Source organism: Crassostrea angulata, chromosome 5 (genome assembly GCF_025612915.1).
Source record: "Crassostrea angulata isolate pt1a10 chromosome 5, ASM2561291v2, whole genome shotgun sequence".
Lineage (NCBI taxonomy): Eukaryota > Metazoa > Mollusca > Bivalvia > Ostreida > Ostreidae > Magallana > Magallana angulata.
This window is the reverse complement of record NC_069115.1, coordinates 9,156,852-9,169,968: the sequence shown is the minus strand read 5'-3', so window position 1 is coordinate 9,169,968 and position 13,117 is coordinate 9,156,852. Positions and strand designations below refer to the sequence as shown.

General features: G+C 32.1%; 1 protein-coding gene across 1 annotated transcript in view; it reads left to right on the top strand.

Moving 5' to 3' along the window:
* The window catches only part of LOC128183652 (uncharacterized), a 266,317-nt gene that overhangs the window by 143,451 nt on the left and 109,749 nt on the right, over positions 1-13,117 (top strand). Inside the window, exon 7 of the mRNA XM_052852754.1 lies at positions 10,762-10,888. Within this exon, the coding sequence (XP_052708714.1) occupies positions 10,762-10,888 (127 nt within the window). The remainder of the gene's footprint in view (positions 1-10,761; positions 10,889-13,117) is intronic.

Sequence of the window (13,117 nt, the reverse complement as noted above, 5' to 3'; positions counted from 1 at the left end):
ATTAATCTACTAAGTAGTATTTTTAACCATGTGTTCTCTACTCGATTTTTAGCTGTCCGAATACAATCAAAATATATACAATGAATGCACATGTACATAATCTTTTTAAAACTTATATAAGTTATGTATTAACTATTTAAGTGTGCTTAAATCTGCAAATTTTAAAAACAATTCGCTATGTATTAGACAATAAATCTACTTAGTATTATTTTTAACCATGTGTTCTCTACTCGATTTTCAACTGTCCGAATACAATTAAAATATTTACAATGAATGCGCATGTACATAAACTTTTTAAAACTCACATATTCTTTCAGAATCAAAAATAAAACTTGATTTATAAATTAATAAAATCAGCAATGAGTATGCTTTTTAATAAATCTGACCACCATTGAGAAGAGGTTATACCGATATTGTGACCCTAATTTTTTTACGGCCTGAATGTAAACTTCAACTACTTCAACTTCTTTAAAAATGGTTAGTTTTATCGTGCCCGCACCTACCGCAAGCATGTAACATTGTACTTCTTAAGATGCCTTATCTCGAACGTTTTTAAATATATTTGAACTTTTACTTACTACATCCTGCTTAACTCTCTCTCTCTCTCTCTCTCTCTCTCTCTCTCTCTCTCTCTCTCTCTCTCTCTCATAACTCATAAAAAAGTATAATACTTTGTTTGACAAATGAAGAATCACATTATCATAAATTACAGATACTTATTTGAATATCGCCTATATTTTGTTGAAATTGGAAGTGTAATGCATTTAATTCTCAGCAGCAAAATGTCACAAATAGACACAGGTGAATTTATTTACATTTCAAATCGTACGACTGTAAAACGTATTATAATCATTGATGGCAGTTTTTTTCCTTTATTTAACGAATTATGATTTAAATCAATGATTTGATGCATCGTTAAACAATATCATTGGAAATGAAAATAACAACGAATCAATGAGCATTTAAACGTGATAACGTATAAACACGAGAAGCATGTGTCCTACAGCGAATCGGCTGTCCACTAGCGCGGCTTCTCCTTTGCCTGTGTTATAAAAATGTACACTCAACGTGGTGGGTTTGAAATGTTTGCAGTTTGATACATGTAACTAAATTTTATTTTCCAACAATAAAACTATTTCATGACATAGACAAGATCACAAAAAAAGCCCTTTTTTCAATGACAGTCATAATACTATCTATTTTTTTTTTTTATTACGAGAGCAAAACAGCAATACTTTGTAGGTAATGGTATAATCTTTTTCCATTTACTCTTTAATATCGTTTAAATCTGAATTCTTCGTGTTTGCAGCAAAATAAATAAACCCGCGTGTGTGCATTACAGCAAAACGCATATCTTGTGTATTGAATAACGGTAGACCCTTACTAGTCCAGCCACGACCCATTTCCGCGGCCGCGGGCAAGGATCGGATACGTATAATTGTTTACATACATGAAGCTCGGAATTCTTTTAGCTAGATTTTAAATGCGATAATGTGTTTCCCTAGAAAAGAATTAAACTGTTTAAATGCTTTCCGAATGCAATCTAGTACACTGTCCATGGTAGTAGGTAAAGGTATAATCTTTTTTTTATTTACTATTAAAATCACTAAAATCAGAAGTTTTGTGTAAAAGCCAATGGTGTGCATTACAGCAAGACGCTAATCTTGTGTATTAGATAACGGCAGACCCGCTCGCTAGTCCAAGTCGTGACCTACTTCCTCGGCTGCGGGCAAGGGTGGATACGTAACTGTTCACATACACAGCTCGGAATACAGCAAGATTTTAAATGCGACTCAGATGTATTGCATAGAAACAGTTCTTTTATCCATAATGTAATTCAATAGTAAATGACGTAAATGTTTAAACACTTTCCGTATGTAAACTGGTACCCTTTATGTCAGTTATACGCACAAATACCCCGTTTATTTGCCAAATAAAACACAAATACATGGTAACAAGTCTGGCTTTTTACACTCATTTTACGCAATACCCGAACAAAATATTATTTTTACGACATTAATAAGATCATTATGAACAACTTTTGCAGCGACAGCCATATCGAGATCTTCACCAATTTTGAGTTATAAAGTGAAAACTTTGAAGGGTTCTAGACCCTTAATTTGATGGGCCAGCCCCTTTTTCTAGGTGCCAAACAAAAGATCCTGTAAATATAATTTTTTTTCTTCTACATGTCTTAACAAAATATTTGTGAGAATAAAGATAATCTAAAAAAAAAAAAAGCAAAATCACAACACTTTTTTAATCTCATTTTTTGAGCCCTACCGAGCTTTAGCCTTTTGTGCCTGAAAGTGATAAATGCCTTATTACATATCTACAATCTATTGTCTATCATTCCTGAAATATTGAACTAAATATCTTTTATAGTTTTTGATAACTCTCTTGGACAAGCCGTCCCTCTGAAAATCAAGAAAACGACGATACTTCACAAACGGAAATGACGTCATCAACCAAAAGAAGTTCTTATCAAGTTTAAACTAATATCAATAAGATCTGAATTTTTTTTTTTAAATCGATCAAACGGTTTTCGAGTAATCGCTGCCACATAATCGGTAAGGAAAAAAAGAGGAGAAGAATGAGAAACTAGAGCAAAGCTCGTTGCAAAGCAACGAGTGGGTCTTCCGTTAATGTCGGAAAGCCGGAAGTTTCTGTAAGAAGCAGAGCTCTTAAACCAACAACAAGAGTAACTAAAATAAAAAGATGAAAAAATCGAATTATTCCTGGTACGACTTAACAAAATCCGAATGATTTTAAGTACGAATTAACAAAAACCTTTCTGATTTCAAGAACGACTCGACACAAAAAAAATCCGAATGTGTTCAAGCACGACTTAACAATTATTTTTGGTACGAATTAATTTTACTTTGAAAATTACGCTATTTTCTAAACCAAGGATGCGGAATCAAAATTTCCGGAAAAATCAATTTTTAAACCCCGATATCTCTGTAATGCATCGTCCAATTTTCAAACGGATTTCACCATGGCAAGTTCTAGAAGACTGATGTATTGTCTTATTTTGTTAAAAAAAATGAAAATTTTCAAAAATTGGAACTGCTTCCGGTTTTGAGCAAAATTGATAAACAAAATTTTAAAGCCCCAATATATTATAGAATTGATACATCTATCATCAGTAAAAATTTCAAAGCGATATCTTTAAAGTTTACGGAGATTTCTACCGGACAAAATAACTTTTTTAAAAATGGCCGCCAAATTTGAACGGAAGTGACGTAAATGCTGAAACTTTAACATCTTTTAGGTACGGTAACTTTACAAAAGCTCTGAAAATTTCATTGAAATCGGATGAAAACTTTTTGAGATATAAAGCCGAGAAGGAGTCAAAAAAAAAATAAAATAATAATAAAAAGAAACCGAAGAAAAACAAGAGGGTCTTCCGTTGGAAACAGAAGACCCTAAAAAAACCCGAAGAAAAACAATAGGGTCTTCCGTTGGAAACGGAAGACCTTAATGATTAAGAAAAAGAAACCGTAGAATAACAAGGGGGTCTTCCGTTGGAAACGGCTGACCCTAATAATGATTATAAAAACAGTACGAAACACAAGACCCAAATAAAATATTCTAAATTTGGATTTAATTTATTATTATTGGTTCAATGTGTCTATTTAGTCTGTAATAATGCAAAAATAGGGAGAAGTGTTCATTGTACATCAGATGAGTCTGAATAAATGTACTGTGAGTAATTTGATTTAAGTATAAAATCAGGAAGGTATAAACTAACGGGATATACAACCTTCGCAACCTTCGCAAATCTCCCGATACCTCGCTGTACGTAATTTTGTAAAATTAATGTAAAATAAACATTATGTTATTAAACATAACTATGCATTAATAAAGACCCTTATTAAAGTTATCTTGAAAGTATCTAGAATTATTATTGGTATTTGATTTTTTTTTTCTTATCATGATTACCACGTACTTTCCTGATATTCAACACCATTATGAAACAATAATAAATAATATCTAACATTGACTTCAAAGCTGTGAAAATTTCAAATAGTTAGGGACAGGGATACAAAATCGTTGATGTGTGTAAAAAGATAATTTGGAACTTGTGGAGCTTTCACAACCCAAATATATATTTTTGTTGCTACCCTCAGCTATAACAATTCAGTAAAAGATAATGGAATGTCGCAATGTTTTTGTTTCTATGCATACTATTATAAATGTTCAAACCAGTAATTTATATCGTACTTGTGTGTTAAGGAACCTTGGCAAGTTTCTTATTTCTAAAGGTATAACATTCCATAAATCTATGGCTGTTGAAATATGAGATGATTTATAAATGTTTGGTCTACATTTCGGAATACTGCAAATTTACGATTGTCTTGTAGTATAAGTAGAGTAAAGCGAGAGAGTGCTTGTAAACTTTTACTAAGATAGTCAGGCACTAAATTGTGACTTGTTTCAAAATTGTTAGACCATATATAATTAATCATCTAATTGTCTACGGACTTTTCCGATTTCCCCCCTATTACGACAAAGAGCACACGTTGGTTGTGACCGGTCAGCAGAGAATGCTCACTTCTCCTAGGCACGTGATCCTACCTCTATCATGTTGAAGGTCCGTGTTGCTATGCTTTGAATTTGTATTTCGTTTTATGGATTTTTTTTATGGTTCACGGTTTGATATAGTCATTTTTGTTATTTTTTCATAGTTGTTTTTAGCTTTTCCTTTCTACTATCAAGATCCCACCAAGATTTATGGTATAAAGAGTCTAGTGATGCTATTGAAGTTATATTATTATTAACTATTTTCGCTGCTGCTAGCTGTAATTTTTCAAGCTTGTCAGAATCATTATTTGATCAGCAACTCCAAACTTTAGATGCATATTCCAACTGGGGTCTATAAAAAGTAGCATATAATAAGGATAAAAATTTTACGACTGACATTGAATTGTAATTTTTTAAGCAATCCTAATTTTTTGTAGGCTATTGCTATCGATGTATGTTGAGCAGCCAAGATCTTGTGAAAAAGAAATGATTTGATGTTTATGCGTTGACACAAAAGCCAAATCACAGTCTTAAAATTTTAGACATGGAAATTGTAGATTTTTCATTGTACCATATAAGATTGCTTTAATTTTAGAGAATTAAATTGCTAGAGCCATAGCTTGAGCCACATCCCAAAGCAATACACATTATTAGTAATAGCTGATTCAATGTCATGCATATTAGTTGAACAATGGTGTAAAGATTTATCATCAGCATACAGTCTAAATAAACTGAACATTTTTCTGCTACATTATTAACATAGATCAAGAATGAACGAGATCATAGAACCGACTCCTGTGAAACACCAGCATGTAAAAACTCATAGGCAGACTTGGTATTTCTATTTGAAACTATTCAAAACTCTTTGAGATCGACCACTTAAATAACATTCAAACCATTGTAGTAAAATTCCACTAATTTCATATGACTGTAATTAAAAAATGAGTCACTTCTGGCAAACTTAAGATATTTTGATACAAATAGAATAGATAACTAGACGCGATCTCGTTGCGAGCAACAAGGAGGTCTTCCGTCCGATTTTTAGAAGGTGATATGACGTCATCAACTTTAATTTTCGACAACAAATTAAAACATGATCTGGAAATATGTGTTGAGAACTCGTGCTTTTTAAAGGTTCTCTTACGTCGCTTTTTAAATACCTGCATTTCTTTCAATTGAGATACGAAAGATTAAACTATTTTACGTCTGCCCCCTAAAAACCTTAGTTACGTAACGCATGAGGAAATCGTTCTTGGAAATTGTTAGGATATATAAGCGTTTTTTTCACCTAAGTTTTGCTTTCATAACCTATTGCTTAACATCACTCAGTAAAATGACTATATATAGATAAAAGACTTAAGGCCGATCTTGATCCCTAATTTGAGGGGTCAGTCCCTTCTTTTTCTTAATATCAAATGAAAGGTCGTTTTATTTTAAACATATTTTGTTCAACGTGTGTTTAGAGATTCATTTCCGTTTCTGAGATACATGTGAAAGAAACTTTTTGGGGCCGATCCCTTATTTCCTAATAAACGACATTGTGAAAGTTAAATACTGTTTAGTACATCATTTTGAGCATCTTTTTTCTTCTATACTGCATTTCCAAATATTTTTCCTTTCTGATATATAGGTGATTAATTTTTCGGACATTTGACCGTTGAAAACCTCTAATTACGTAACGCATGATAAAATCATTCCATTGCTTAGATACTTAACTGTAGAATAACATATCTGCTTTTATGACCTTTCACAAAATATCTCTCAGTAAAGAGCTATATTTAAAGATAAAAGACTTTTGAGCCCTCTGGTCACCTAATTTGATAGGCATGCCCCCCTTTTCTTGATATCAAATTAAAAGGTCAAATATCAAATGATACATAGGCGATCAAAAGTTTGGACATTTGACCCCGAAAAACCTTATTACCTAATTACGTAACACATGATTCCTTTGATACATGACAGTTTAGATCGACTCTAAATTTGAAATTTTTGTAACTCCCGTGATTTTGAATGACAAAAGTTCTAAATAGAATTGGAGATCATTTTGGAGAATAACACAGATATGGAAAATAATTCATGCACAATATCATGCACATGACAAATATAGTGTCTTACACATGTAAATGTTAATGTTAAAGCTGCTCGGTCCGATTTTCAATAAAATAATTGTACGCTTTTAAACGATGGTTATGCTAAGTATATATGCAATAATATACGTTGCAGTAGTTTTCCCGGTCAATTAAGCCATAGTCGATGAAAATAATAATGTAGATTTGAAACTCGTTGAATCTGGATATTGTGTATTCCGGAATGCTGTCCAAATCTGGCGATATATTATTCAGCCCCTTTACATTTTCCTTCCATTTTTGTTTTAAAATTGTTGTGCAATCCGGATCCTGTCTATTCTTTAAACCGGCGCGATGAGAAAAAAAACCTGACTGCTTATAATTTGTAAGAGTTATCTCCGGTAGTCCGGCCACTTTTCGATCGATCGGCCCTCTGCGAGATAGTTAATGCTCAATTAATTTATCGACCAATTTTTCTGTCGTTGCTATTGATTTAAAGAACTGTGAATATAGATCCAAACTAGCAACTCATTTCAGTCTATACCGTTAAGTTTTGTTATATAAAATACGCAGTTTTTGCCAAAATTAGATAATTAGATTATAGTTCATCCCATTTTTTTCAGGCCTTGATTCAGGGTACTGCGGGAGTAAGACTGCCGATATCGTTTGTTATCCCCGTTGTATTGCTACACGTACAGATTGGCAAACTATTCTTTCCAAATGCTAAGTTTTTTATATAAGGTTCACATTTATATTAATATTCATCCATTGTTCCCTGCATCAAAACAATTTTCGCCATTAGGTATTTCAGCCACCTGTTGACTTGTTAATGTTTGTTTAACAACTTCCTGTTAAGCATGCACTTTTAAGGTTAATCGGATGTTTTTAAAATTATCAATAATCATGATTTGATTGAAAAAGTATTTCCATTTTATGTATTCCGTTATAGATATATTGTCTGATTTTCCCTAAAAAAAAAAAAAAAAATAAAAATGAAAATTGGTACCGTAAATAAAATCGATGAAATCTAATATATTTCAGAAGAATTGAAAATTTTGCAAGAATATGCACGATCAAGACCTACTGCATTTAATTCTATAACATTGATTTGCAACAATGTCCTCTAAACCGGGAGTTGTCTTATCCGGCCAATTTTTTTAGAACCACCCTCCGCCGGATAATAAAAGTTGTACAATGAACAAATTTATCTACAAAATAAACGACATAAAAGGGATTCGCGTTATTTCGCCTCGTGTTTAAACTGGCTCCTTACATCGAAGCTAGTAAGATTGTATTACGACTTTGACATCTTTCATTGTTATATGATCTATTGTAACATAAAATATACAACATGACTATTGAACAGAAAAAAAATAAAGCAGTGTACATTAATTTCTGTTGATTAATAGTTTTTAAGTTTACGTTGATTCTAATCGATGTAAAACATACAGGATGGATAAACCAAATTATTCGTAGGATGAAACCAAACGGTTTTCTTTTGTAAACATTACCATAATGTATTTTTGGGGGTTTTTTGTATGCCCAATTTTTTTTTATTTACCTTGAATATTTCTAACGTTGAAAGGAGAGCAATTCCGTGTAAATACGTCTATAACTTTGTAAGATCATTTATTTGGTTTGCATGGAAAATTATTTAATATAGTAATGGCCGACAAATCGGAACATACAGCTTAAATAGGCACCAAACAATGAAGGGAAATGGAAATATACGGCGGATCTAAATGTTAAAATATTCTTATGATACAACTTTGTATTTATGGCAAACATAGATTAATTATTTTTTATCTCCTACAAGATATGATCGCATTTTTGTTTGTATCAATCTCTTTTAAAGCTGCCTTATCTCGAACGCTTTTCATCAAATATATTTCAACTTTTACTTACTACACCATGCTTAATTCTCTCTCTCTCTCTCTCTCTCTCATAACTCATAAAAAATTCTAATATTTTGTTAGCCAAATGAATTATCACAGATTACAGATACTTAAGATGTGCGTTTGGAATAATCATGTTGTGAATATCGCCCTTTTTTTGTTGAAATGGGTAGTGTATTGCATTAAATTCTCAGCAGCAAAATGTCAGAAATGGACACAGGTGAATGTATTTACATTTCAATTCGTACGACTGTAAAAGTTGTATTATATTCATTGATGGCAGTTTTTTTTCTTTATTTTAAGCACTATTATTTAAATCAATTGTTTGATGCATCGTTAACCAATATAATTATAAAATTGAAATAATTTAACAACGAATCAATGTGTGATAACGTATACATGTAAACACGAGAAGCATGTGTCCTATAGGCTACAGCGAACTGGTTGTCCACTTGCGGGCGTCTCCCGGCCCGAGTTATGTAAATATATACTCAACGTGCAGGGTTTGAAATGTTTTCAGTTTGATAACTGAATTTTATTTTCCAACAATAACACTATTTTATGACATAGACATGATCACAATGAACGCATTTTTTCATTGCCAGTCATACTATCTATATTTTGTTTTAATTACGAGGCCAAAACAGCATAACTTCGTAGGTAATGGTATACTCTTTTTTCATTTACTCTTTTAATATCGTTAAAATCGGAATTGTTTGTGTTTGCAGCTACATAAATAAACCCATGTGTGCATTACAGCATGGCGAAAATTTTGTGTATTGGATAACGGTAGACTGCTCGCTAGTCCTGTCGCGACCTGTTTCCTCGGCCGCGGGCAATGAATCGGATACGTAAATTTACATACATGCTTCTCGGAATCCAGCTAGATTTTAAATGCGACTCTAATGCATTGTATAGAAGCAGTTCTTTTACCCATAACGTGTTTCCATAGAACAGAATTAAACTATTTAGACACTTTCCGAATGTAAGCTGGTACACTGTGTATGGTAGTAGGTAAAGGTATGATCTTTTTTTATTTACTATCAGAATTGTTAAAATCTGAATTTTTGAGTTTGCAGCCACATAAATAAACTCATGTGTGCATTACAGCAAGACGCAAATCTTGTGTATTAGAAAACGGCCGACCGCTCGCTAGTCCAGCTAGCCGCGACCTATTTCTTCGGCCGCGGGCAAGGTATCAAATACGTAAATGTTCACATACACAGCTCGGAATCCAGCTAGATTTTAAATGCAACTCAAATGCATTGCATAGAAGCAGGGGTTTTTTTTATCCATAATGTGTTTCACTAGAAAATAACTAAACTGTTTAAACACTTTCCGTATGTAAACTAGTACCCTTTATGTCAGTTATACGCACAAACACCCCGTTTATTTGTCAAACAAAACACAAATACATGGTAACAAGTCTATCTTTTACTCTCATATTACGCAATGCCCGAACAAAATATCATTGTTACGACATTAATAAGATCATAATGAACAACTTTTGCAGCGACGGCCATATTGAAATTTTAACCGTTTTTGAGTTATAGAGCGATTACTTTCAAGAACTCTAGGTCCCTAATTTGAGAGGCCAGCCCCTTTTTCTTGATGTCAAATGAAAGATCGTTTTAACATAAATCTTTTTTGTTCTACATGTCTTAACAAAATATTTCCGAAAAAAAAGATAAACTAAGAAAACCATGCAAAATCAAAACGCTTTTGTTATCTCATTTTTGGAGCCCTGACGAGCTTCGGCGCTTTTTGCGCTGAAAAATTATAAATGCCCTATTGCAAATCTACACTCTTTTGACTATCATTCCTGAAAATTTGAACTTAATATCTTTTTTAGTTTATGAGAACCTACGTGGACAAGCCGACCCTCTAAAAATCGTTGAATTGTTAATATATCAAAACCGGAAGTGACGTCATCATTAAAAAAAATTCCAATAAGGTTCAGAGCAATATTTATCAGATCTGAAAGTTTCAAGTAAATCGGCCGAATAGTTTCTGAGAAATCGTGTACACAAAATTTGTAAGAAAAAAAAAGAATAGGGAAAAAGAAACCGAACGAAAACAATAAGGTCTTCCGTTGGAAACGGAAGACCTTAAAAATTAATTTTCTAACCTGTTATATTGTTTCCGATTATTTAAAAGGGACTTAGATAAAAAGAAAACATGGGATTTTTTTAATCTAGAAGTTAAAAAGAAATATCAAAATATTTTAAGTATAATCAGTACTCAATTGATGGAAGTCATCCAATTTTTCATAGGCCACAAAGGATTACTTACAAAACACTACTGGAGTATTATGTAACGAGTGAACCAGACGTACTTTTTGAACAAACGTTTAATCTATCTGGAGCAGAACCAGCCACTCCGTTGATGATGATTTGTGAGGTAGGAACTTAATGTATTCCTTTTTGAAATTGTTAAACATTTTTTGTTATTTATGTTTAAGAACATGGCTAAAAATTGACATAGACATTTCATTTATTATTTTTTATGTACAGGCTTACTTGTGCATTTCAAATAATCGACCAAAATTTGAAAGTAAAATGCCATACTTAAGCAAGATGCAAGGGTTAGAAATCATTGTTGTGTAGAGTAAACTCGAGACTTATAATTGTTTATAAATAATGTAAGGTAAGAATATTACCATTTTTTTGAAAAACTGACTTCCTGTAAAAAAGATATACTGATTAATAATTAATAATACTATTATCAATAAAAGCAAGAATCATTTGAACAAAGTATCTATTAATTCAACACATATGTAAACAACAACAACAGCACTTGAAGTTTGTTTAAAGTACAAATAATTTACAACTTTGTTTCTTTATTTTCTATCAATATTTGACTCTCAAATTTTGACAAAGCATTAAATTACCCCTATTAACCATTTTTGACTTTAACAATGGAAAACAAATATTTAAAAATTTTCAGTCAGATCGTCACTAAATATACTAAATATATTTAAGTAGTATAACCATTGTTTTCAAAATAACAATATGAAACTAAAAATAAAGAGTCATCTTAGTGTTTTCTGAAAATCGGAAAATATGACTTTCAAAAACCTACTTTGGAGTCATAAAAACTACTGTGGAATCATGTTAGCTTACTCAGGGCGAAAAGCAATCTTTAAACAAGTCTGTAAAGGTGGTTTAAAGGAAATACGATCTGTAAGCCACCTTTAAGTCACTTTTAAGCTAGAACGTATAGGTCCTTATTGTCCAAACTTCTTTAAGCCACCTTTAAGCCATCTTTACGCCACCTTTAAGCATTTTCATGTGGCATTTACGCCCCCTTTAAGTTGTCTTTAAGTTACCCTTTTAGTCAACTTACACATTGATCAAGCTAAACAGTTTCATATTAAATATATAAAATTAAATGCAAAAACTTTCTTGTAGGGGTGAAAAGGGATGATGCGAGTGATTATATGGTTTCCGGGGGGGGGTGTCCAGGCGGTTGTAATTGTCAACATATATCGGGTATCTACACCCGAGTTTTGCTTGTGTAAACTCTTAGTGCCCCATTGAACACAAAATCGCTATTATCAACAAATTGCTTAGAACTATTACCCAATTAGTTTTAAAGTATTTAAAAAAATGAAATTCGTCTTCTTCCTTGCATTTCAAACATGATGTTATGAATTAGGTGAACGTATATGTAACCGGTTTAATTTAATTTACTACTTAATTAGTACTAAATAAGCACTAGTAAGCCTAACAGTTTCCAATCAGGTATAATCTATTTTTTCACTGAAGACCAAGTGTCGTTATTCATTCTAAATACATGCATGCATGTAATTAGATATTATTGATTGTTACAAAGTGATAGGAATTCAAAATTTTTTTCAAGTAAAAACTACGCACGCATTTACATTTATTCAATATCTAATGGTATATAAGATATTTAAAAAAAAAACTATCATGTATGAGCTGCCGTGGCGTAGTGAAGGTGAGTTGATTCTAGTAAATGAAGGGTCATTTTTTCTGTCTGGGAATCATTGAAACTTGCGACAGAATATGCATTTTTTTTTTCATCTACCGGACGTGTTCATGTAGAATCAATTTATCTCGTTAAAATCGCTGCGTTGTGCGTCTAGAATTGCTTTGATTTTATTTTTTTATATCTAATTAAAATCTATTGTTTGTTAAACTTTAGAAAAAACCATGAAACTAACTCAGAATATACGAGATTTAAATAACAGGTGTGTTTTTTCTCCAAACGCACGGCTATGCTTTTTTTTTAAACTTCGCATATAAATTAAATATATTTGTCCATTGAACACAATTGATTAAATTGTCACCAATTCAATACATTTTTTTGGTAAATTAAGCACAATATTGAATAAGAACTGTTATGATTTTTGGCTTAAAGGTGGCTTAAAGAAGTTTGGATATTAAAGACCAATAAGTTTACCTTAAAGGTGGCTTCAAGGTCGCTTTAAGATAGTCTTTAAGCTGCGTTAAGCACATTTAAGCCATCTTTTCGCCTTCTTAAGCCCCTTTAAGCCATCTTAATGCACATATAAGCACAAATAGCTTCAAAGGAGCTTCAAGATCGTCTTTAAGCTACCTTTAAGCACATTTAAGCTATTTTTAAGGAGAACTTACACCTGGTTAT